We start from the raw sequence: 27,655 nt of genomic DNA on the forward strand, positions 1-27,655 counted from the left end.
TTGGTTTCCACACATAGAAATTTAATTTAAAAAGGAGTTTATATCAATTGTTTTTATTAGATATCAGCAGTTTACAAATCTAGATTAAGAAATAAAATTACAGACCAGAATTACCTTGAGATCATTGTTGGTTGTGAGGGTTTTTTTCTTTAAGGTCATAACAACTTTTATGCAGGATGTCATCAGCAATAAATTCTAGACTGTCTAAAACACAGCCCCACTATTTCCTCATTCAATAATTGATAATTTATCAAAAATCTAAGATTGTTCGGAACATTTTTAGTAAGTATTTCCTTAACTACTCTATTAGGCCTTTGATATATTCCAAGGTTTTTTTCCCTCAATTTTGTACACAATACAGATTTTTAAAAAAGCACTTAAGGATCTTATATTGCAATTTTTTTGTAACTTTCAAAACTAGGAATAAATAGATTGTTCCCATAACAAGATGCAATCCACTCTTCAGTGTACCACGTTTTGACTTCTCCAGATTTCACATCTAAGTATACAACTTTCTAGCTGGAATATTGTTTCAAAACACTTAATTCCCCACCATTTTAATGCACATTAATTTATGAGGAAAGCTTCTATTTTGCTACAGTCTACTAAGTACCTCCTCAGCATCTGAGTTCATCTTTCCTCCTCTTTTCTGCCTGACAAAACCAGTAATAAAATAAAGCTTCCAACATCTGCAATAAGGTTGTAAAGAAGTAAAGACTGTAAAGGACAGGGGGGAGAAAAAAAAGCTTATGCAATGTAACAAATTGCTGCAAAATTTCTGCTGTGCAAAGATGAAACAGCAGCAGAAGAGGCTGAGTCAGAAAGCTGCACAAAGAAACAAGGAAAAACATCATCAGTCTTAAGGCCACCTCCATTTCAATCAGCACTGGGATCACTTGTGGGTCTGAAGTGAAATCTTTAAGTTACGAACCGTATCGGTCCTGGAAAAGTAAAAATAAACCAGACATGAGTTTGTTTTGCACTGAAACAAATCAGTTTTACTTCCAGTTGTACAACAAACAGCAGCTTCATTCCTAAAGACTTGGAGAAATCTGAGCAGCACTTTTAAGAACTGCAGTTCAGGGTTGAACTCCAGGATAGTCAGGCTGGTTTTCAAACACCCAAAGAAACAAACTGACAGCAAGTCACTGCCATGATGGAATTTTTGTTTTCATGGTAAGAAAGACAAAAAAGATATTCTAATGAAGGTGACCTATCAGCTGCAGATCTATTTCTAAAAATATAAAAATCTACTGTCTACTATGAGAGGGCCACAAAGCTCAAAACTAAGTTAATTCCTTTCTCCCTGAAAGTAACTAAACAGCAGGATTCATGACATTAAATCTTCACAAAAAGCCTTTAAGTGATGGTTAATTGATTGTACCAGTTTGACTCACCTGTATAGATGTCATGACCCCATTGGCAAGTACAGAAAGTTTTCCAGCCACTGATTTCACTCCTTCTTTAAACTGAGCTATATCAGGAGCTGAAGGCAAGACATTTGTAATGTTGTAGCTTCCTAAAAGGAGAAACACACATGAAGAGAACAGAATTTTATACCAAAAGCAATCTTTTTTTTTTCTCCCTGAAGTATAATATATGACTAGAAGCACTAGACATAGATCTCAAATGTCTTAAATCTGTATTTTTTCATTTTATTTTCAGGTTTTCATAATTCCACCCACAGTGTCATCTTCCACACTTTGTATTCCCAGCTGAGCAATGGATGTTTGGATAAGAGATGATTTATTCTGCACTTCCAACCTGTGACAATGTTGTCCTGTATCCTAAACAGCTGTGACTCCCTTGCAACTTAAAGCTGAATGTGTTTCAGTGCTGAAGGGATGAATCCTGTTTGTGTCCATGATTTCCACACATATATTTTGCATTACTACATCTGAGGCTTGGAAAATTCTGTAGGAAGTATAGTGTATGTAAAAAGCACAAATAGCAGTAAAGCAGCATCACAGAATGATCATAAATATATATATATTCAAAGGACATTTTATTTTGGCAAGGACCCCAGAATTGCAGCAGTGCTTTTCTTGCCAGTTTCCTGATGATTTTTATTTTATGGAACTAAAGATTAATCCAACCTGCCAGGACAGTAAAATTTCCCCAAGAAGGGCCACTATCAAAAGACAGTTTTTGGTGTGCAGAAAAGGAAGATGCTGCACACTGAATATAGTGTGACTTTATAATAAACAAACTAATAATTCCTGTTGTATTTTTCATCACTATTACCAAAAGCCACAGAAAAGTTTAGTCTTCATAATATAACTTTAAAGTCTCCTTCCCTCAGTTTTTTTCACATTTCAAATTACTAAACCCCAGTTTTGCTCAAGTAACTGGTAACAGGACTTATTTCTCTACTAGTCATTGTTTTCAAAACTTGCTTTCAGAGGATCAAAACTGAACAGTCACATGTTTGGGGTTTTTTCCCCCTCCAACTTTTCCAAAGTAAAATCAGTTGCTGTGAACTGTTTGCTTTTTCAGCCTGTTTTAATAATTACTCACAGATTTCAAGTTCTTCACTCTTTTTTTTTCCCATTTCTTCACAATGTAAAGAATGAAACCAAACTGAACAATAAAGTGTTCCAGTATTTCCTACCTTCTCTTTTTCCAATTATTGCACTTTGTTGGAATTGTTGGAAAGGAAACATGAGAGCTTCTCAACAGCCCTAAAGAGCTACTTTTCAATTGATCTAAAACTTCTTCTTTTCCAATCTGATGAATTACTCTCCACTGTGAGAGGCTCCAACAAGTCTTTGAAATAGAAAAATCAACTGAAAAGCTTCTTTAATACTTTGTAAAGACCAGTGTCAGAAGCAAACATCCTGATGGATGGATTTGCCAGGATTACATGGGAATTTCAAAGCCACTCTAAAATTTTATGAATGATTTTTCATACATCCAAAATTGTCATGACAGCTCATAAGTTACGTACAGTAATTTAGGTTTTACCTCATAACAAAAGATTAGTTTTCATTTTTTCAATATGTACCTGTTGGTTGCTTTTTCTGATCTTCAAACAGGTCAGCTGAACTTATAGATGTGCTTCCAGAAAGCCTTTCTAGTCGAGCCCTTGCTTCATACTGGAAAAGAATGGAGAACAAAAAGCATTTTAACCACAACATCCCACCCTGAGGTCACACCAGATAATTCCAGAGATAAGAGACATGCTTTTAGAACACACAAATCCAGCTTAAACTGACCATGCTGAAGGTTGGGAATAGTAATTGTATTTTTTACATCACTCTTTACATTGTCAATTTTTAATTAAAAATTGATTTTTTAAAAATGATCTCTCACCTCCAAAATACAACATAATATTTGTCTGGTTTTTATTTCTAGGCTGATTTAACTACATGCTGAACAATAATTTGCTTAGATTTACTCCTGTAACAAACACCAGTGGTTTGTTGGCATCAGTTTGGGTATTCAGAGCAAATTAAGCAGATGCTACAAAAAATAAGGAGTGTTGAATCAATCAGAAAAAAAAAGAATGGTGGAGGTTTGGCCCCACAAGCAGCTGCAATTCCTTAAAATTAAATACTAAATCATCAGTTAACAGAAATTTGTACCATTCTATCAAACAAATATTCAAGTGGACATAATTCTGTAAGCTTGCTAATTTTATTTATGTATAAAATATATTCTCTTTATACAAGAAGGAAACTTGACACAGAAACTTGTTAAAGTCAAAGAATATTTTAACATTCAAAAATACTTGTCCCTGCTTTCTACTCACATCAGCATGATCTTGCCTCCCAAAATACATGTCTGAGGAAATTGCTTTGACATTGCCAAATTTTTTCTGTGCCTCATCAGTGGTTGAAGGTGGTTCATACTCAGGTTTATGCCGAGATGCAGGTCTGAAAGAAAAATAAACTGCATCAGTGAGTGGAACTCTGTTTGCATCATGTCAGAAGGCGAGAAATGAAAATTTTACGACAGTTTTACAAGACAGTGAAATGATAGTGTTGCAAATTTATTAAATTTGTGCCTTTATATCCAGAGTTCACCTCAAAAGCAAGTTAAATGATGTGAACGAGGACAGAATCTTTCTGCAAAACCTCAAAAACCCCCCAAATACATCAATGCCTTTCACCTCAACCATTCATATTCAGCACTTGCCCATTTTTTGTAGTTTTACAGGTACTCAAAGCAGGAAATTTTGTGTAATAAGCACCATTGATTTCCCCTTTATCAAACAACAAAACCGACTTCTACTTAAGTGCACAAACTGTATTTTACAGATAAATGAAAAATGTGGTTTAAATTCAGAAAAAAATGATGCAGAAAACACCAACCAAACACATAACCCCCCCTTCTTCTATTTTCTACTTGATAACAAAGATAAAAACACAGTTTTCATTTTTTATCATGCCAACAATCAGACCTGTTGTTTTTAAGTGCCTCCAGAACCCTCATCCTCAGTGCTGGGTACCTGCACTTTCATTCACTTGCTAACTGGGTTTTCTTTGCTTCATTACACAATAAACAAAGCAAGGACATGCTCAGAACAGGGCAAATATTTGAGTTTCTCTCCACATCTTTTGTCTACCTTTTTTCTTTTTTCTGAAAGGCTTTGGAAATTTATCTCCAGTACAAACAAAAAAAACCCCAGTCAGTGCTTAAAATGTAACTAAGAAATTCAGCTCACAAAAGAAATTCAGCCTGAAGGTCCCTTGAGGAAAGTCAAGGCCAAATTTTCCTTCTACAGACTGAAAAAAATCCCACTATTATGACCAGGACTCAAATCACGTTAACAAACTTGGGCTTTGGGTACAAAAATCAATGGTTTTCTTGATATACCTGTCTGAAAATCCCGTGCTTTTTGAAGTTAACATCATATCAATGTCTCTGCTGTTATTTTCTTTCTTCCAAAAAGAATCTGAGTTGTCATCCCATTTAGAGAAAGGGCTGCTCCCCAAATCTGAAGAATCATAGTACCTAGAATAAAAGGAAAAAAAAACCTATTGAAAAGTGGGAACTATATTTATTTATTGTTATAATAATTATAATAAGTGGTATGTTTTCAGTGAAATGGCAGTTGCCAGTGAATAATTTGGATTTCATTATCCTGGTTGAATCCAATGGCTCAGAGCAGTAAGCAAAGCCCTTGTTTCTGGTTCTATATATTTTTTTCACCTAAATATTAAGTACCTCTGAGTTTTGTAACACATTCCATTGAAACAATGCTAAAAATGTATTTCTTAATTTAGTAAGACAGTCTTCTCTTGCATAGCAAAACTGCCAAGAAAACACAAAACAAAAAAGGAAAAAAAATGAGGCATGTTTGTCAGTTGTGGTGCATTATCTTGATCTTCCCCCTTTGGATCATCAACACATACCTAAGTATATATGGGAAATATTTCAGGAAAAAAAATCACCAAAAACTATTAAAATGCCAAAGAAAAAGAATTTCCTTTTGTGCTTGAAGAAATTTCCAGTCTCACAATGGCCATCAGTACCATGGCATGGGGCAGGGGCTACAAGAGCTGATTTCAATAAAATTAGTTATTTTCTCCATCCACTCCTCTCAGATTTTTGTAACTTTGCAAAATATTTTGTCAGTATTTGGAGTGGGGAAGAGAAAGAAAAATTGCATTTAACAGCAAACAACATTTTACATTGGTACATTGCCAAAGATTCTATTAATGGTAGCAAAAAAGAAAAATCATAATTAAGACTTTTCAGAGGCTACAATTGTGTATCTAAACCTTGAGACATTTAACTTGCTTATCAGCACTCTGATATCCAGTATGATTATTTTGCTTTTGGGTAATGATATCAAGATTATTTCAAAGGCACAGCCTGAAATAAAGGATAATAACAACCTCAACAAGTCCAAATCTGACTTGATACTTTGAAGAGAGTGAACTTGTACAGCAACTCCAATTAGATTCTACTATTGCTATAACTAGAACAAGAGCTAAGTCAAAATTTATCATCTAATTTTTGAAGCAAAACACGTTAAAAAGCCTCTTCCATAATTTATCCTTTGCCTTCTATGAATAATTTGAGAGCAGTGACAGCTCTTTTCCAGGAACAAACAGGGAAGCACCAAAATGCAACATTTTATTTTACAGGATTGCTGACAGTTTGCCTGATCCCACATTTGCATTTCTGCTGCCATGGATTACACTCCAAAGTACTGACACAAAAGTCTTTGTGCTTTTATTTGCCTGTCCCCAAATAATGAGGGACCATTTCTCATGTTTCTGTGACACCATTTCAATACAGGCAGTTTATAAAAGCAACACCTTTTCGTCCCTCTCAGTCCAGAGACAGCTGTTTCATTGCAATTAGTCCCTGTAGGACTAATTATTTCTCTTCTCCCTCCCAACAGCAGCATTTGATAATTTGCATTGCAATCACACTCTGGTATTTTTTGCAATTATTCTTTGCTTCCATTTGATGTCCATACACATTAGAGCCTATGAAATAAGACTGCAGACATCTACACAACACACCCAACACACAGTACCTCAAAAAGGTTTGGTTTTGCATTTTGACATGTGCTCAGACAAAACACTGATGCAACTGTAGTATATCTAATATCAGAGTTTAATTTTTAAACTGGAAGTTGAAGACACTGACTTGTAGATGACAGCCAGTGCCCATGTGGGGGTGGCTAATCCGATGGAAGAAGACTAACTGAAAGTGGGAAGAGGCCCATGTGGGTTCTTGGTGTGTGGTGGAACACTGCCACTTGGGTAGAATCTCTGGAGATTCGTCATGTGGGTGCTCATGTGCCCAAAAGCTGAGCTAATGAGGAACATCACACCTGGACTGGCATAAAGGAGAGTTGTTCCTGGCTCGATGGGCCCGTGATGCCTCAGGCCACCTGTAGGTGAATGAAGCTGAGGGGTGGATTTAACCATGGACACTATTTTTAAGGTTATCCACAATTGTGAAGCATGTGCTTGGTATTGTGAAACCCCTGAGAAGGGCACAGTGACCCCAGTGCGGAGATAGTGACCCCTGAGAAGGGGATAGTGACCCCAGTGTGGAGATAGTGACCCCTGAAAAGGGGATAGTGACCCCAGTGTGGAGACAGTGACCCCTGAGAAGGGGATAGTGACCCCAGTGTGGGGATGGTGACCCCTGAGGAGGGGATGGGATGATCCCAATGTGTGCCTCAAGGACATTTAACCTTGAGAAGACAAAATAACTTGCATTTTGAGTTCTGTGTTGCAGGACATGAACCAGCGGATGAAGAAGACCTGAACTGAACTGGTGTTGGTGTCCAATGATGAACTGCTTTTTCCTGTCTGAAGTATCTACCCCATCCTAATGGACTATTGCCTACAATATGGAGGGGTGGAAGACAGCCCTGCAAAGAACAAAGACTGTTTAGGTGCAGGAATAGATAAATTTAAGATATGAGTGACGGAATACAGTATGGGATAAGGGGTCGAATGTTATGGGTTTAGCTAAGTAGGACTAAATTTAGGTTTTAGATTTCAGGGTAGGCCTGGAACTGTCGGCTGACTTGAGCTGGGCTGAGCTGGCAGCTGACTTCTTCTAGCCAACAGTATTCCATACTATATTCCGACATCATCTCAAAGGGGTAAGAGCCAGTGTGGGAGTGGCTTGGTTCAGTTCCTTCACAGCTGTGGTCCCAGGAAGACACACCATGCTGTCCCAGGAGGGATGGGAGGCCCAGACCCAGCACTGGCTCACCACCATGTTATCTTAGGGAAGTAAAATGTTTGTTCTTGGTTTTTCTCTCTGCTTAAGTCTATCTCTGGGGAATTAACTTCTCTAAAGTGATTTGTAGTTAGAAATGTGAGATTTGTGCACACTGGGGAGTGGGAAGTTATTTCTAACTTGTGTAAGTGTGTGTTATATTGTAGTTTTACTTTTTTCTGTATAAATATATATAGTTAGTTTAAGCATAAACCTCGTTTGAAGGTTTTTTTGTCCTTTCTCCCTTTTCTCAGCTGGGAAAGAGGGAAGCTTGTACTCTGTATTGGACAGTTGGCATTTTGCCAGCTCAACCCAAGACAACCACAGAAAGGAATAAATAATAAAGGGAGAATGAACACAAGTTATTTTGACAGGATTTGGAATGCAGCAAATAAAAGCTTATATGGCAATTGTGTGTGCAAGTAGAGACAAGACAAAACCTAAAACCACAAAGTTCAGATTACCTTCTTCTCACAACAGCTCACTTTTTTCTTTATAGATATATCTATTACTAGGTAAAACCAACTTTTTCACCATTTTTCTGATTCAGATGCCCCCCGAAAATAAGCTGGGTATGTACACAGGTTGAGGCTTCCAACATACTGTGTGTATCTGAGTGTGACCTGCACCCACCTCTGCATCTAGTCAAACCAAAAAGCTCCCACAATACCTTGAAGAGAAATACGAGTCCTCCACATCCTCAGTGTACTTTTTCTTGGGTTTTGCAATCACAGGGGTCTCCTGCTCTATTGTTTGCATGTCTGAGGTGACTGAGTGGGAAATGCCACTGGGGACAGGAAGAAAACAAGGATGTCAAGAGATGGCAATGCTCACAGCCTGAATCAAAAAAGAAAGCCCGCGTCTGGTTTCTGAAATTTGCCCATAAAGCCATTCCAACAGTTAAGACCTCGTCACTGTCTGTAACTCCCTGAAGGGAAGTTCTAGCCTGGTGGGGGTTGGTCTCTTCTCCCAGGCACTCAGCAATAGGACAAGGGGGCACGGGCTCAAGCTCTGCCAGGGGAAATTGAAGTTGGAGATCAGAAAAAACTTCTTTGCAGAGAGAGTGCTCAGACATTGGAATGGGCTGCCCAGAGAGGGGGTGGATTCCCCATCCCTGGAGGTTTTTAAACTGAGCTTGGCCGTGGCACTGAGTGCCATGATCTGGTAAAGGGACTGGAGTTGGCCCAAGGGTTGGACTTGATGATCTCGGAGGTCTTTTCCAACCCAGTTGATTCTGTGACTCTATGAACAAGGAGGGAATAAACCAAATAAAGAAAAGCCTTGGAAAGCTGTAGCTTTCTGAAGCAGTGACTCGACTTCTGATCATAAAGGCCACTCTGACAGCTGGAAAACACAATTTAGTTTAACCTCTAGAACTTCAGTCTATCAGAAGCTCCCCCTGACAAATGACAGATGCTTTAATGATGCCAAGTTTCCATAATATGATCCAGTAAATATTTTCATTTTCTGAGTAAAAGGAAGGATAGCTGCATAAAGCCAGAGAGTGGTTTAAATACAGCTTATTATTGACCTTCGCATACCTTCTGTTGCTGCCCAATCCCATGCCAAGCCTCTCCAATTCACCTTTCTTCTTCCCAGACAGAATTAAGTGTTCTTCTTTTGCTTTAATATCAAGGTCTTTGTAGGCCAACCGTAAAGATAATACACTGAAAGAAAACAGAGTTAATATAGAAATGCAAAATGAATGACCAACCCAGTAACTCTGGTAGAAAATTAACAATATCTATTTAGCACTGTATTTTCTATGCTCTGTGGTTACTGAAAAAATGAATTATTTTAATTATGCCTCATCTATGTTTGAAGATGGTTCCTATTCAGGCTTTTCCAGGCTATTAATTATTAATTGAATTAAATTCCAACTATAAGGATGGAAGAAAGCCAGGAAAGAGGATGGTCTAACTGGTACCCCAGTCCGTGTATGAGCACATGGTCTTTTCCAGAAATAATTTGGAACTGCTGCTGAAGTTCAAGATACAGATTTGCATCACCATTAAGTCAACCTGAAGGAGTCTTTTTTTTCCGCAGTCTTAATTCTATGTGATACCAAATAATTGCCAAAATTATCCAACTCTGACATATTACAGTCCTGGAGTATTCATAAGACTAGTAATGTCTTCCCCTAAGGCACAGCTGCATCTCCATCCCTCACCTCTAAACAAAACAAAACAAATTACTATTTTCCAGCAATCCCAGTGCAGCAGAGACAGAGGTTTTTAATCCTGATTACAGAATTGCAGAAATTCTGCTCACATGACATCTGTTAGGCCAAAAGGGATACAAATTGTATTGATTTTAATAAGCAATATTTTAATTCTTAAGTCCAGACTGGCATAAATTTCAAATGGACCACCAGAAGAAAGGTCAGTGAGATTCAAGATGCTGCTGGTGGATGTGCTGCAACAAAAAAGAAATACTTGAGCTTGAAATCCATTGTCATTTTTCAACCATTTTGTGTGGAAGCAGGAATGAAGACAAAAAAGATAACAGAAGTTGGTTACACACCAGGATGCAGCTGTGGAATGACTTTTGAAATTAATAAAATCAGGAAAATATATCTTCAGAGCACAGAGTTATGTTCAAGGATGTTTTACATCAATTCTTACAGCTTACGACCAACAGAAAATTGAAGATATTCTCTAAAATTCAACTTGAAACTCCAACTGATAAAATCTACTCAGCACTTTCAGCAGAAAGATTAGCAGCCCTTCTTCAGCAATCTGTTCTGTGAACATCAAAATCTTGTTTGCTGTTGATTAAAACAAACAGGGATACTGATAAATTTTTTAAAAGCAATTTCAGTTATCTGTTCTCAGTGCACAGCAGGAAATAAAGAAACTGTGTAGCAACTATAATATCACATTTGGAGTTTGAAGTCTCAGAACTTTCTCCTAAATACCAGAGTAGAAAAGCATCACTTCCATTCCATGTAATATTGAATTAATTAATTAAAGGTGATTACTCAAGCTATTAAAACTAACCCTGGCACACAAATTAGTTGGAAGCAATGCAGTTTTAGAAGTGTTCCCTCTTCTTTTATTCATCTCTGCAGTTAAAATTCCCACAGGTTAATCTCAAGGCAAATCCAATTATCTTGTCTCCACTGGCACTGGATCCATAAATTGAAGTGTATTTGTATTCCTCGTGTTTACAGACATTGTTAGAGGGTTTTGCAATAAAGTTGCAATAAACTTTAACAAAAGTTGGCTTGGATTTATATGGATTTATACCTTTCTGACACAAAACCCAAGACACTACATGAGATTTCACTGCAAACTGAATTATATGATTAAACACAGTATCCTTAAAGAATAATAACAAATAATAATGAACAATCCTTTTTCTGGATATTTAGTAGTCTCTCTACTGAAAAACAAGACTTTGTGGTTAAAATACTTCAGGAAAAATGAATGATCCCCTCGTGACTAATATTTTTTGATGCAAGAAGTCATCCATTTCTGCAGAGACAACATAAAAGCGAGAAAGAAGAGATTATAGACCACAGACCTTGGCTCCATGAGCTCCAAGTGATCCTGTAATTATGTAATAATTCAGGTAATTTCTTAATAGGTTATAGAAATGATTCTTCAGCATTTGAGAGAGTGTTAAGCTTTTTAACAGTAAAAGTGGACATTAACCAAGTATTTAATAGTCTAATTTGGATGACAGCTAATAAAATATTAACCCCCAAAAACAGGTAGCAGAGAGATGTGGGAAGAACCAGGAACAGCAGTCTCTGAGTTCTGAGGTTGAGTAAGTAAAAAAAATTGTTAAGTAAAAAAAATTATTTTTAAGGATAGCTCTGGGCTATTTCTGCAGTAAATCAACTGTAGCAAAAATAATTCATGGCCAAAAAAAGGGGAGTGGGGAAATGAGTTCATTTTATCCACATATGCTGGGTTTTTAAAGTAAAAACAGAACTTTTATTTGCACAAGCTAATCTATGGTAGTATTTAAAATGATGTTAATTCCCTCATCAAATCAGGCATCTTTGCTATTTAATTCATACTCACAGTGGCTCATCCTTCTCGCTCTTCTTACTGCTGTGAAGATCTTCTTGCTGCTTCATTTTATCTACAGCTTGTGCTTGTTTTTCAATCTCACTGAAGCTTTGGCTGCTCACTTTTTGGGCCCCCAAACCACCTTTTTTGGCACCGAGCTGGAATTATTGAAAAGCAAAGAAAACCCTGAAGTCTCAACATTATAACTGAGACAATCACTTTGACACTACACTCTGGGACATACAGACACCAAGGAAAAGGTGGAGCAAGGAAATACTTTTTTTTCATGTTTTGATCCTAAATATGCCGTTTCTACTACCTCTATCAGGTTTGTTTTGCTGTATAGGAATACCAGAATAAAATTTGTTGCAGTGGAACCACTTGGCGCTCATTCATTTAAACCAAAATTTACATTTAGCAGTGGCAAAGATTCTGGAATTTATTCTCACTGGCCAGTGTGGTATCCTAATCTTAAGTATTGATTCATTCATATTTTAATAAACATGTACATGGGTATTTACTGATTTTTTGCATGTGACAAAGCTTTGTAAACTTACTTTAGACAAACATCAGCTGAGAGGTTCCAGTTCTGCACTTTGTTTTTTAAATAATTCTATATTTAGTTCATATTATTTCAATATGAGGATATTTATTCTTTCATTCTGATTAAAAGACTTAAAACCCACCTAATATAAATATGGATACAGTGGTGGTGATTCAGATGGTGGCTGAGTCTCCTGTGTGTTTAATTCCTCCCCTGCAACCCTGCAGTAATATTACATATCCCAATGAATTTATCTAAACTTTTAAATGCTTTAAACTCTACATGGAAAAGCTCTGGCCTATTTACATACAGTTTGGGCTCAGACACTTCAGTTCACAGACTGTACATGAACCTGTGAACCCATAAAGGAACATTCCTGCAGATTCCACTTGGAATAAAAATTCCTCTTGTGTATCAGGGCCCTCTAGTGGGAGCACAAAATCATAGGATTTCATCCAAATTAATCTGCTCCAAAAAACCTTCAGAATTTTTGTCCTACAACAGCCCAGACTTAAAAGGAGTGACTCCTCTGTCACCCCAACAGCCCAATATTAGGGCTCTTGAGTCTCAAGAGCCACACCTTTAAAATCGAGTTTTTCCTGGCTAACCTGAGCTGTCCTCCTCAGCTTTCATGTTCCTCAAACCATCATTCTGAGCCACTCAACCCTCTTCATGCCTTTTTACAGCCAACAGATGCCTAAGGAGGAGTTAAAACTCAGAAAAGTCTTAGCTAAGACCCATCCAGAAACAAGTCTGCAAACTGTCTTTAAACTTCAATTGAATGCAGCGGCAAGTCATTTTTAACTTCTCTCTCTCTCTCTCTCCATATATATATATATATATATATATACATATATATATATATATATAAACCATTTATCTATATCTTACATAACTTATCTATGTTTATATTTATCCATACTGCTCTGTGGTGTGAGATGAGGGTTCCTCCAGAAATGCAGATCTGAATGTCTCAAGCTCACTCTGCACTGACACATTATACCCCACATGCATATTTAGCCACTCAGAAATGCTGTTGGAACTCTCTCTGTTCTCAGGCTTTGCTACAAAGATCTCAGTGCCAATGACCTGAAGGGAAAGCTTGAAGAAGCCCTCAAACCAACCACCAGCAAGTGAGAAAAAAGCTTACAGTGTATCAGAGGAGTTTCAGGGACAACAGGCACTCAGCAATAGGACAAGGGGGCACGGGCTCAAGCTCTGCCAGGGGAAATTGAAGTTGGAGAGCAGAAAAAAATTCTTTGCAGAGAGAGTGCTCAGGCATTGGAATGGGCTGCCCAGAGAGGGGGTGGATTCCCCATCCCTGGAGGTTTTTAAACTGAGCTTGGCCGTGGCACTGAGTGCCATGATCTGGTAAAGGGATTGGAGTTGGACCAGGGGTTGGACTTGATGATCTCGGAGGTCTTTTCCAACCCAATCGATTCTATGAGTCTATGAACAGCTGTAAAAAGAACTGAAGTGGCATATAGATCTTGACATAATTTTTATTTTCCTTATTCTTTTAAAAAATATCACCTGCTGTTGAGGTCCAGACACCACAAAGAAAATGAGAGTTCACTGAGCTATGTATACACGTAAACAGAATTTATCTGAGGTCAGAAAACAATCTACAGAGTTGCCACATTAATAACAATATCCTGTTAGACAAGTTATCTTAACAATAACCCATTTTCAATTGGCTGTTTTGGTAGAGAAACCCTTTCCAATTCCATTGTACTTTCATAAATTGCTACCAACACAAGTAGTGTTTGGTGCTGACTTATATGATACATTTCCATATATTGTAATCTACATGTTTCCACAGTTAAAAATCTTCATTGTGTATATCCACTTACCCCCTTCTTAGGCTGATTTGGCTTCTTTTTGATGAAGGTGGTGTTTTCTACAACGATTAAAGGGACATTATTTGTTAAATGTAGGTGGAAATGGGCATACACAGAACAGAGACCCTTCACATAAGACAGAACTTGTGATGTTCAAAACAATCAAGAAAAGCACTTTTTTCTGAGATCATGTTAAAGGTACAGATGAGAAAACCAGGAAGTGTATGCAGTTGTTATTAGTCTGAAGCTCATAAAAAACAAAGCCCAAACCCAATCAAGTGAATATAAAACCACTGGTGAAGATCCTGCCGTCGTAAATATGGAGTTATCCCCAATTCTTTACTACACCTGTGCTGCTGAGAATGAACACCCTTCACTCTCAGCAAGCAGCTCCTGCAGGATGATCCTCAAAATGACAAAGCACTGATGTATTTTATTCTATTCTATTCTATTTCCATCAACTTTTTTTACTTTACTTACAGTATGCTAAATATGAGACTCTTCAGTGATAAGTATAAGACCCTGGACACTGAAGATATTGTATTATCAATACAAGATTTTTCCAGTCTAAATTTTCTCTTCCCAGTCCCACATTCCCTGATGGATATTTAAGTACACTACACTGGTTGCTCTCTGCTGCTGCTGGCACTCATTACCTAATGCAGGTTGTGGGGATGTGCTAAGGCAATCAACACTTGGTCCATGTTCTGCTCCTAAAAAATAATGAATAACAAGGGTAAGAATATCAGAATGCTCTTCAAAAATTCATAAGACACCAAAACACAACTCACTGTACTCAGGGAACTGCTTGGCAGACACAGCAGAACATTTAATTTCTACCACACCTTTACCAGTTTATTAAAAGAGCAGAGATTCATCTGAAGTCTTTTGAATTAAATTTTTAGTTGGATTTCTAGCAAACATTATTTAAGGAGCATTCAATCCCACATATTCAAGCACCACCCTTCTGCAAAGTCCTTCGTCTCCAAAATTCTTGTGTTATTAGTAGGGTTAAGTCATTTAACTATTAAAGGAGGGTAAGAAGAGTCTAAACAAAGAGACTACCAGAAATATGCAACTTTTGGCTAACAAAGAATCAGTCGTACCTTCACAGGACTCTGGAGTATTTTCTGAAGTTTTCTGCTGGAGGGAAACTGTTTCTGGTAACATCCACTCTGTATTCTTTGCCTTGAGAAAAATCCAAAAATCAAAAGTGCACAGAAAATATAACAAATAAAGGGGAGCCCTGAGTTCAAAGACTGTCTAAGCATCACTGATCACACTTGTGTTTTAGGTGTTCACAGACTGCCTGGATTAGAAAGCAGTTATTCTACAACACTTTAAAGTGTTGAAATATTTAAGAATATGAGGTGTAGCAATAACTTAATTGCTCTAAGCTGAAGATCAAAACTCCTGAGGTTGTTTTTACTGTATTTTTTAATTCCAGACTCAATTTTGAGTCTCTGACATAGCAATCTGTGAAATAAATCCACATCAATCTATCACCCTCAAGGAGGTAGGATCAAACAAACAAAACCCAACAGCAGCAACAGCCTTCAGAAAGTTACTTTAACATTTTCCAAGACTGTATAACTATTTTGGAGGAAGAAAAAAGGCTTCTGCTCAACAAATGTTTAAAGAACTGTTGCACTTTACTGATTAAAAACCAAGGATATCACACAGTATATTTAAATCAGAGCACTTTCATGCAAATTATCCTGAGTACAAGTGGGATTCCATGCCTACAAAAATAGTGTTTCATTCCACATGTCACTGCTATTTGGATCATTCCTAACTATCGTGTTAGAAAGTGGTTCACATCCAGGAAGAATTCTGAGACCACAGAAGGAAGAGCAGATAAATGTCAACTCCCTGACCTACCTTTTCTCTAGGAGGATTTCTTTTAGGGTTTAATCTTCCCCACAGAGCACAGAGTTAGCCGAAGTGTTTAGAAAGCAGACAAGAATTAAATACAGGCCTCATCTGTACCTTGGGAGAAACATGGGATGCAAAAAAGTCTTCCTCCTCTTTGTTTTGAGGTGATGCAGGTGGCATTCCACATCCATCTGTCCACAGCTGAAATTAAGAGAGAATTTCACAAAATAATTGCATGAATAGATTTTTTTTCAAATGCATTCATCTTAAAATGAGGGGATTTTCTCAGGTTAAAAATGTATTGGGGTTTTTTCTTGGTACATAATTTCTCCTTGCAAATTTATTCATTACATGATATTCCTTTTTTTGTTAAATTCATCCAGATTTTGTGTGTTCCTTGTGTACCAGCTGAGAGCTTTGAGTAATGCCTGATCTCAGGGCAGGCTGAAGGGCCCAAGTGCCACAGCACTGCAGGACAGGACTATAAACTTAAGTTTGCAGTATATAACTGAAAACATATATTTGCTAAATTTTTAATATCAAACGATTGGATGGGATCTGTAATTGAAGCAAGATAATCACAGCTCCTCCAAGTGTCATTTGGGGAACTTACCATCAACTTTAATACACAAAGCATATTATATTTACTTGACCACATTTTACATCTGAAGCTTTTTATTAGGTCAAAAGAAATATTCTCTAAAGCTGGTGATGTGAACTATATTGTCTACAGCATGAATAATTAAGAATAATTATCATCCCCTCAAATTCATGTTATTTGATGCATAGAGTCATAAAAACAAGGTTTCCTTCTCTTGTTTTTAATTCCCACTCATCTCATCAACTTCAAAGGAACCAGTCAGGAAGTTTAACAGCCTGAATTAAACAATCCAAACATGCTTTCTGTGCATGAAGAGGAGAACTGCTGTCAAACTTATTTAACACCTCAGCAAACCAGTTCTGGATGCTTTGCTGGGAACTTCTTCCTCTCAGCAACCTCACAATGTTTTGACGGTTTGCAGGAACTCTTCCAGCATTTTTAATGGAGAACAGCAAGTTCAGGACATACACAACTTACTAATTTTTCAAACATTATTTCTGTAGGGGAAAACCCAACCATAGATATTTACCTGTTTAAAACAAATCCTGTTTAAATCATAAATATTCTGTGCTTAATTCTATTGGAACTTTTACATGCTGTACTACTCTAATAATTATTTCAGAGAAACAAAAATAAAACCACTACAAAGTCCATGGAGAAATGACCACAAGAAACTTGAAGTGACTCTGGGGGGTGAAACCCCAAGGCTCAAGACTCACACTACTCACATCAGTGCCGTGTTTCCTTGTGGCCTGGGTTGCCAGAGATTTGATTTTCTCCTTGTAAAGCTGAGCAGCACGACTGTTGTACTTGGCATTGGTGTCAGTGGTGGTGCAGCCATGCTGGTGGAAAAAAGCTGACTGGGAAGCAGAACACAGGGAATGTCAGGAGAAATGGGGTTAAAAATTAACAGTATTTAACACAAAGATGTATCAGAATGTGGCAAAATACTCTGCTCCTCTACTTGAATTTAATCTTTTAAATTATGAAGTATAAATAGAGTCCAAAATACAAAGAAAACCCTTCACTGGCAACCTCTTTACATATAAATAAAACAACAGGAAAAACCAAATACATAGCATGTGTGTATACATACACACACACACATATATATATTTATTTAAAAGCACATATAAATGCAAGCTCCCATTACATGCAAAGAATCTTAGTTCAGAAATTAAGTGATTAAGGAAGAGGGAAAATTGATTGCCAAAATTTGTGCAGCACAAGGCATTCCTAATATTTTAAAAGGCATTCCTTATATTTTAAAAGGCATTCCTTAACTAGAGAGAACAATGTATGCTCAATGGCATCAAAATGAAGGTGCAAAAATGGTCTTCCTTCAAATGAAAATTGAGTTTATGAACATATGTACCCATACATATATTTACAGGCTTGTGCATTTATGTAAAATGAATAAATGAAGCTTGGGCATTTCTGTAGTTAAATATATACACCTATTAACTTGATACTTAGAAGGGTTTTTTTAAAAGCCCTAATTCCAATTATCATAGAGATTCAATCTGCAAACAAAAGGAACTAAGGGCATTTTGGATTTTCCAGCAATCTGATACACAGCAGGAAGCTCAGGACTCCTGTTATCCAGAACTCAGATTCATGAGGCAATTACAGAATACAAAGGATTAATATATATATATATGTTTAGTGTTAATCTAAGAGTGCTTCTAGTAGTTAGTAAAACTAGACTTTTCAGTGCAATTAAAAGAAAAATGTTAATTTTACTTTAAAAGTCCAGACAATTTATTAATCTGGTCTTTCCAGTTTCAGGTATTAATCTTAATTAATCCAAAACAGGCCATGGAGAATGTGAGGCATTTGCAGGGTGGCTCTGGGCATATTGCACCTCTTGGTACAATGGCAGGAAAGAGTAACATCTAATCAGGAAGTCAAACACTCCCAAAACTAAATAATTAAGGTTTATTGTTATTCTTCTGGTCACTTTCACAGATTATCTGAAGCACTTTTCAAACTCTGCCAGGTCTTTTTTTCAACTGCCTTAAATCCTTTGCATAATACAATTTATATAGTTTAACCACAGCTTTTAAGCATTTGGTTAAAGAGGAATTATTTTTAATGCAAAACCTCCCTTTTCTTATTAGTCACAGTTGTGTGTTTTATGTACTGAGTGTACTCAATGAGTAAATTCATGTAACAAGAGTATTAATATAAAAGGAGTAACTTAGAAAGGACAGGCAGAAGAAAGAGGGAGAAGACACAAGATCTGTAAGTTAGTGACAGTGATCTGATGGATGTTTCATTCAAAGAAAAACATTTGCTTGAAAAATGCAAAAGTGGAAGATGAATAATAATGATTCTGAACTCATAATTTTTTGTATGTAAAGAGGAAACAAAAATATAAACAACCAACAGAATATTAAAGGGTTAAATTTCAGGAAAGTGTGTTAAAACCGTTAAGGAAAAGCTTATGGAAAACAAGTTTGGGTGAAGTTATTGGTGGTCAAGTTTTGAAAAGACTTGGGAAAAGAGGCAAGAATCACAAAGAGCTGACAAAAGAAAATACCCCTTTTTAAAAAGGAGATTGAGAACAGCTGTCAACATAACTTCAATTTATAAAGATGTTGTATAACCAATTTATTTGTAAATACATTTTAAAAAGTGGAAAGTAACAGCCAATATGAATTGGCCCAAACCAAAACATGGCATCTGATCTGGCCTTTTCAGTGATTTTCATTAATGACATAAGAAAAAATAAAACATTTTCAGATTGTATCAAGATGGGAAAGTTGCAAAAAGTACGGATGATGGAATCAGCATTCAGAGGAATTTTTAAAAAATGGGAGGGCAGGGAGTGTAAGGAAGAAAATAGACTGGAAAAATAAAAATGCCCCCAGGATGGGAGTCAACAAGGAACAGCTCCCAGGCCTCCCAAGATTCGATGTGCAAAGCAAACACTCAGGAGTACGTACAGCATTTGCATTTCCTCCAACCTGCATGCACCTCAGCTGGAACCAAGACCAATTGGAATCCAGTTCTGTGGATCTAAACACAAGGAAACCTTTTTAATGTTATCTCCAAAGCCATTTAAAATCAAACTTTTTTCCCCAAGTGTTTCTCTCTCCCTCTTTTTTTTTCTGTAATGTGTAAAACATGCATCTGTAGAAAAAAAAATCTGTGACAATACACAATGTGCAAAACTGCAAGTTTTTCAAACTAAAAACTTGAAAGAAAATGCACCCTCTGGCTGACAGGTTTTTCCTTTTAAAGGCACCAACAAGGTACATTTCCAGGAATTCCATTTGCCAGTCACCTGTAATGACAAAGTGACAACTGGAATGTCATAGCACTACAAAAATTTGGGGCTCAGTGAGAATGAGGAGGACACTGGGATCATCAAGAGTGGGTTCTTGAGAGGCCTCCTGTACACAGCAAAAATGAAGCAGAGGAGGAATTTTGGCTGATGGAAAATGTCTGCTTTTACCTTCAATCCATTCTTGGATGCTCTCACTCACATCAAGCAGAACCTCACATTTCAAACATGTTCTTATTTCTCAGACCAGAAAGGCCCAGAGAGAGCAGCACTTAAGACACTGACCTGGTATGGGACAAGCTCAGGGTGCAGATTTATTGCACCAAGTGACTGACTCAGCCAAACACAAGTGTAAAGAATCACAGAATAATACAATAGTTTGGGTTGGAAGGGACCAGCACTCAGGTGACCCCACAATGAACAACTTCAGGAAGCAAAGATGGCAAAACCCAACACAATTCCCATCAGATACATCAAAGCCAACACAAACACTAAACAGGTTTGAATCAGAAGCTGAGGGAAGAACAGGTTTTCCTTCCTGAACAGGTGCCTGAACAAAACAAACAAAACCATTAAAAGGTGCAATTCTTACTGTAAGAACACACAAAGTACTTACCTAATGAAACTCAGGTGGACACCAAGGGATCGATGGGTGCCTGAACAATCAATGCACAGGAACACTCCATAGGTTATGCTGGCCCAGCTCGGGTTCTTTGCTCCACAGTCAAAACACACCTTAGAGAAAAGAAACATCAGTGATCAGAGCAAAACCAGGTCTAAAGGTTGTATCAGAGGTCATTCTAACACCCTTGCAGTGGTGGAACTCATCAACTCACCCTTACAAGTCCATGTTATCCCAATTCTGTAACTACAAACAGGAGTCCCCCAATCTGCCCAGCCAACCACGTGCCTTTCCTATTCCCAATTCCAACGAGTGCACACAGGTTGGGAAATCAGGTTACAGACCCCGCACCAGTCTACTTCAAACACACATTTAAGGCAGCACTTCTGAAACAGGAGGGTGTTTCAGAAGTATTTCCCCAAGGGCAGGCTCTGCTCATGACACACTACAGAAGGGATCAGCAGTGCTAATGACATCATTATCTACTTTCCTATAGAGGAACCTTGACCAAGCCAGGGAAATCCAGCTGTGTGAAGGAAGCCTCCTCTCCGTGCAGGGCTTATCCCAGCTCCCTCTGCCAGACCTTTGGATGATTCATCACATGTACTGCCACATCAGCCTTTGACTGTTTGTAACATGCTGGTTAAAAATAAATCAGGTCCAGAATTACTGCACAGACAAACCCAGGAATTTCTTCTCCTCTGCCACCACGTCAGACCTCTCACACTCAGCAAAACTACAAGAGCTGTGTCTGTCTACATCTCACACACTTTGCAGGTCTGCAGACCACAACTTTCAAGTCCTTTTCCAGCCATTCTGAGTTTTGTGCTTCTCTAGTCCAGGAGAGCAAGAATCAAAAAAATTGATCTGATACAAATCAGCTCTCAAATGCAGGTATTCCCAGTTAATTCCAAGTGCACACATCTATTCCTGTGTGACAGCACTTTGTTATCTGATCAATGCTTTTTCACTGGTGTTTGTAAAGGCTGCAAAGAAGTCCCCCTACAGTAAAAGCATCCACCTGTAGCTACAGTCAGCGGCACCTATTAAGGAACAACTCCACAAAGAGAAGCTTTTACACACAATGCTCCAATCTGCAGCTTTATCCTTTGATATTCTCCTATATAAAATGCACCCTCAGATAACAAGGGATGTTCTAGCCTATGCAGATAATAATAATAATAATAAAAAGATTTATTCTGAGTCAGCTGGGGACATATGGAACACCAGATACACAGGGCACAGACTGAAAAGTTAAGAATCTTCTTACCAGAAACAACATCTATACAACTAAACAGAGATTTTTGTCTCTATTTTTTTGTACATACAAACAAGCCCTAAGTCTGGGTTCAACTCAGCTCTCTCATCATCCACCCAAACTGACTTCAAGTACATGTCCAGGAGCAGTTTGAGGCTAAACTCTTTGCTTTCGTGTGGATTCTTTAGCTTGTAAAGTCCAAACTTATCAGGCACAAGCACAGTTCAACAGCAGATCCAGCATTAACTCTTCCAATATCTGAACATTTTTAAGGTTGAGCTTCAGTTTGGCTCATGACTGGTAAGAAACACAAAACACAGAGGTCACAGTTTCTGCACATCAAGTCTCCTCTTCCCCTCTGAACAGATAATTAATATTTATTAATTTAAGTTATTTACATATCCCACTGCTGTATGTGGAAATGGGTCATTCACTGACATAGAACAGAAAGTAATAAGATAAAAGTCTACAGAAAATGTGTGACAAAGGGAGGGGTTAGAGGAAACAAGCTCAAGTGGAAGGATGATACACAGATAGTCACAGAAAGAGAAGAATAAGACTTCACATGTGCCATATTCTACAAAACCACATACCTAAGTGGTCAGAACTTGTTTCTTTTTCCAATTCTCTGCATTATTTGAAGCAGTTCCTTATAAAGGCCTGTGTCTCATCATCTTCATTTTAAATTGGCTATTTTTAGGCTTTTTCTTACAAGGCCAAAAGGAGGATGCAGACAGCAAAAAAGGAGAAGATTCTACTTGAAACCAATCTGAGAGAAGAGCCTTGGCCTTGCTTCTAATACAGGAGAGCAAAGCAGACCTAGAGCCAGGAAATTCCCTGGAGTACAAATGTGAAATGAGAATCTCAAGTGGGTGGCTTAAAAAACACAGGCAGGTTTTAAAAAAGCTCAGTTCTAAACATCCCTGAAGATTCTCCTCCTTTCCCCGGGACAATTACAAGCATTTCATGATTTCAACATCCTAAAGGCAATTGCATCACCTTGGCAGTTGGGTGCAGTTGGCTGCCAAAAAGCAGCACAGCTCGGGATCTTAAAAGGGCTTCCTATCAGGTGGAAATAATTCATTTGCATAAAACATGCATAAAAATGTAGCCTTTAGGATTAAGACTCAAGTAGGGACATCTAATTTTATTGTGAAAGTAATATATGAATTGCTGTTCCCATCATGTTATGCCACAAAAACAGGTGTTTCATTACCATTTAGACTAATTTTGCTTACTTTCCTCAGTTTTAAAAGTGCTTCCTGTCACAGAAATTTAAAAAAGAATTGGGGGGAAAACAATTTAAAATCCATTTCAGAGCTGCCCTATGAAACTGTTTCCATCTTAAAACCAGGTAAAGTGTATATTCTGTACTGATTTAGGTCCAACTAAACTCAAAGTAATGATTAAAAATCAATGTGAAGGATATGCTTAAATAATCTATTGCTCCTAAAATACACTTGCACTCTTTTTGCTTATTTTGTGTGAAAGCATTTCATGACTGTAGATTCAGTAAAAGTCACACTGGGAAAAGGAGCCAAAGACCTAATTGAGATCTGGGTATAACACACAGCAAGAGTCACCAAATCACACAACATCCACATGCCACAATAAAAATAACAACAACAACAACAATAATACTAATAATTTATTAACCTGCGTTAATAAATAAATAAATACATAACACCTTGTTATTGGATATGGCTAAGCTATTCTCTTAGTTGCCATATCCAGATGTATTTTCCTTCTTTTCCTGCATCAGCAGTAATACACCTGTTGATCCCACTGGGAACCAGCTCTGCTCGGGAATGTGGACTCAGAGCAAAGGTAGGTCCACCTCACAGCACAGCCACATGACCAGGAATGCCAATATAAGGAAGGGAACAGGAGTGTTGCCCATTTTGGAGGTGTCATGATCCTAAAATGACTTAAGAGAGACAAGATAAACTACAGTGTACTCTGGGGCAAAACCAACCCACCCTGCAACACACCCACACCACACACTGCAATAACAAAACTCAGCAACTGATAAACATGTACACTTAGTTTGCAGACAGTTCAGATCCTTCATCTGGGAGTCCAAACAGAGACATAAATACCGTCATCAACCCAAAGAAAAGAAAGAGCCAGAGAGAAGGGAATGAAAAACTGATTTTCAGAGGGAGAGATCTATGCCAGATTAAAAGAGACAAAAGTCCGAGCATGCAAGTCTTCAAAACAGGTGAGCTGTAAAGCTCAAACACTCAAGTCAACACTATCAGGTAGCTTAAGGACTATGAACATTTTTATGGGTACAAAATAACATCCTACTTAATAACTGTAACATGTTCCTTAAGTCATCAGGCAGCTGATCACCAGTTTGATGTCATCAGGCATCAAATGTATAATACGTAACAACCAAAGACACAGCAAGAACTCAAAAAAGTTCATTATTATTTACCATTTCTCATAGTAGAAGAAATAATATCAAATAACATTGTTAATTTCAAGTCAATTATTCAAGTATCAGTTTTAACACTGTAATCCACACATTAAACTGGACATTTATTTGAGAGTTCTTTTCCTAAGAGCACTCAGCACAGTGTAAAAGCACATGCCTGCCTAGAGTAGGCAGTCAGAAGAGACACCAATTCTTCCCCAACTCTATCCATAAACTACAGTTAAAGCAAACTACTAAGCTTTTAATATACAACCTAGTCAATATCTGCACTTCCCCAAGCATTTCTTCCTGGCAGAAAAGCCTTACAAATCACAGGGAGAGACCGCTTAAGAGGAACACAGAAAGGAAACAAAACAAGATGTAATCAAACATGAGAGGATAAACTGATGGCAGAAACAACTTTTACTTAAAGAGAATGACCAGATGGATTGGCACGGCAGAGTTGTGAGGTCTAAGATGATGATGTTTCTCACTCTCTGCCTTTGCAGGTCAACAACCACGGCAGTGTTAGAAGTTTTCTGTGCCTGACCCAGCGTGAGAGGCATCACACATTGTGCTCGTAATAACACTGGCATACATTTCTCTGTAGATCTGACCTGACTGCAGGGAGAGACAGATCCGCCTGAGCAACCACAGGTCCCACATCCACCTGATTACATCTTGCACAGCAAGAAGGGGTTCAGCACAGAAGAGCTCCATTCTTGCCAGGCAGGGAAGATCTTTCCAGCTCACTGTGATCCCAACAAAGCATCACAACAGCCTTACAGAGCTACTCAGTTTTTAGACGTAGTGCCAGAGAATTGCAGGAGCTTGTAGAAGATCTTCTCTCTCACTTTCCTTGCTGGGACCAGCATCTTTCCTTGTCAACCTTTTTATCCCATTGCCAAGTCAAGCTTTAGCAATACTTGTCTTGGAAATTGAGTGTTCATCTCCAAGCCCTGAGAAACCACATGCCCATTACCTGTACAGTCTTAGTGTGGTTTGGGACCAGACACAGACACCCAGTTTGCTGTTCCCAGAAAGCCAACTCAAGGTGTTTCTCCTGGTGTATTTTATATCTGTGTTCACAGCGTACACCCCTAGGCACCCAAAACTTGTGCAGTGTCACCTGGCAAGGCACCTTTCCCGTTTCAGTCCAATGGACACTACAGAGACAGCTGCACAACGCGGGGAAAACTCAGCCCAGCACGGAACAAGTGAGAAAACAACGAAATTTTTTATCACCAAACAAGCGGCTGTGCCACAACACGGGGCTTTGCTGTGCTCACTTAAGGAAGAAAAAAATAAACGAGGAAAAAAATAAAGGAGGTAAAAAATAAAGGAGGAAAAAAAGAAAGGAGGAAAAAAAGAAAGGAGGAAAAAAATAAAGGAGGAAAAAAATAAAGGAGGAAAAAAAATAAAGGAGGAAAAAAAATAAAGGAGGAAAAAAATAAAGGAGGAAAAAAAATAAAGGAGGAAAAAAATAAAGGAGGAAAAAAAATAAAGGAGGAAAAAAAATAAAGGAGGAAAAAAAATAAAGGAGGGGGGAAAAAGCAGAAAAAAAGAGGGAAAAAATAGAAACACACACTCAACGCGATGTTGTCGCCGGACGGAGCGTGGTTTTATGGCCTCGCAGCGAACCTGAGGCACCCGGCGGGCGCTGCGCCTCCCTCCCTAAGGATCCTGAAGGAAAGGGAGGGAAGGGAATGGAGGTAAGGGAATGGGGAGGGAAGGGTTCCCTCGCTCCCGGGGACCTGCCCGGTCTTTCCCCCCTGTCCCAGGGACCCCGATCCGCGGCATTCCCCGCCGTGCAGGGCTGCGGCCCCGCGCAGGGAGTGCGACGTGTCACCGCGGCCGCGCTCGGTCCCTCCCTCCCCATGGCCCGGCCCGGCCCGTACCTTGTTGGTGGGGACGGAGCGCAGCCGCTTGAAGATGGCGGCGATGTCCTGCTTGCTGGGCTCGCACATGGCGCCGAGGGGAGCGGGAGAGCGGCCGGGGGAGCCGCGGGGAGACCGGCACGGGCTCCACTGCTGCTGCTGCCGCTGCCGCCGGGACGCTCCGCCCGGGTCGGCCCGGCCCCGTCCGGCCCCCGGGCGGCCCCGCGGCCGTCGCGCGGAGGGGGCGGTGCTGCCCCGCCCGGTTGCCGCGGAGACGAACCCGGAGTGAGCAGCGCCGTGGGGTGGGAGTAGGGAATGGGGGCGTGAGGCCGGGAAAGAGACACCTGCTCGCTTCGTCGGGCACGGCACGATTAGAGCTGTGAGGGCGCCGAGTGCAGGCTGTGAGCGCCGTGTCAGCGGGGCCAGGGCAAGGAGTGCCACGGCTGAGACTTTCCGTAAACAGCGCCGGGCACGGGCACTGCATCGCCTGCCTGGGCAGCCCCTTCCGATGGCTATCACCCTTCTGTGAGGGAATCCCGATGTCCAACCTGAACCTCCCCATGCACAGCTTAAGGCTGTCCTCTCGTCCTGTCACTTGTTCCCTGGAGCAGAGCCTGATCCCCGCCAGGCCACAGCCTCCTGTCAGGAGTTGTAAAGAGTGAGAAGGTCCCCCCTGAGCCTCCTTTTCTCCAGGCTGAGCCCCCCCAGCTCCCTCAGCGGCTCCTCACAGCACTTGTGCTCCAGACCCTTCCCCCCAGCTCCATTCCCTTCCCTGAACACGCTCCAGCCCCTCAATGTCCTCCTTGCAGGGAGGGGCCCAGAACTGGACACAGGGTTTGAGGTGTGGCCTCCCCAGTGCCCAGCACAGGGTCAGTCCCTGCCCTGGTCCTGCTGCCACACTATTGCTGTTCCAGGCCAGGTGCCATTGGCCTCTTGCCCACCTGGGCACCCCTGGCCTCATGTCCAGCCACTGTCACAGCACCCCCAGGGCCTTTCCCACTGGGCACTTCCCAGTCTCTCTGCCCCAGCCGGGAGCTGCCGGGGGTGTTGTGACCCAAGGGCAGGACCTAGCACTTGGCCTTGTGGCACCTCATCCCATTGTCCTCAACCTATCAATCCAGCCTGTCTAGATCCCTCTGCAGAGTCTTCCTGCCCTCAAACAGATCAACACTCCCACCCATCATGGTGTCATCTGCAAACTCACTGAGGGTTCACTCAATCCCCTCGTCATGGTCATCAATAAGAATATTAAAGAGAACTGGTCCCAACAGTGAGCCCTGAGGGACACCAGTAGTGACTGGCTGGAAGTGCAGTCATGGAAGTGCAATCTCAGTTCATTTATCTCTCCAGACCCCACATCATGGCATGTGGGAATGTGAATCAGCCCCGTTTCCCTGAGGCAGGAGATAAAGCATTATGCTTGTGACTAGACCTGTTCCTACTCCTGAACTCAACAAGTAGAGTCCAAGTGCTCTGTAAAAACTTTAGTTGAAACCATCATTGCCTCTCCTCACTACCATTGAAGTTCACCCCCAGGGACACATGGAGCATTGTCAAACCAGCAGAAGAAAAGGACTCCAGGTTTCAGTTGCTTTACAAAGCAGCATGTTCA

The 27,655-nt window shown here is 39.5% G+C and overlaps 1 protein-coding gene across 1 annotated transcript; it reads right to left on the reverse strand.

Moving 5' to 3' along the window:
• ARFGAP3 (ARF GTPase activating protein 3) lies at positions 1-26,287 on the reverse strand. Its single transcript, XM_071551649.1, has 16 exons — positions 26,065-26,287; positions 20,484-20,602; positions 19,527-19,599; positions 17,307-17,438; positions 16,092-16,178; positions 15,209-15,290; positions 14,759-14,815; positions 14,115-14,161; positions 11,730-11,875; positions 9,240-9,365; positions 8,369-8,485; positions 4,819-4,956; positions 3,752-3,875; positions 3,005-3,095; positions 1,398-1,519; positions 1-941 (listed from the first exon to the last, which is right to left on the reverse strand). The coding sequence occupies exons 1-16, from the start codon at positions 26,131-26,133 to the stop codon at positions 924-926; spliced, it is 1,548 nt and encodes a 515-aa protein (XP_071407750.1). The 5' UTR covers positions 26,134-26,287; the 3' UTR covers positions 1-923.
• Positions 26,288-27,655: the final 1,368 nt, after the last annotated feature.

The sequence above is a fragment of the Pithys albifrons genome, chromosome 3, assembly GCF_047495875.1.
Source record: "Pithys albifrons albifrons isolate INPA30051 chromosome 3, PitAlb_v1, whole genome shotgun sequence".
Taxonomy (NCBI): domain Eukaryota; kingdom Metazoa; phylum Chordata; class Aves; order Passeriformes; family Thamnophilidae; genus Pithys; species Pithys albifrons.

Bases quoted from the DNA above. Each gene is read 5' to 3' on its own strand.
- ARFGAP3 (XM_071551649.1), bottom strand. From the start codon at position 26,133: ATGTGCGAGCCCAGCAAGCAGGACATCGCCGCCATCTTCAAGCGGCTG. The intron at 19,600-20,483 runs GTAAGTACTTTG...CCTTGTGTTTAG, and splicing joins GTCCACCTGAGTTTCATTAG to ATCCACAGAACTGGATTCCA. The intron at 17,439-19,526 runs GTACGTACTCCT...TCTGCTTCCCAG, and splicing joins TTGGAGGAAATGCAAATGCT to TCAGCTTTTTTCCACCAGCA.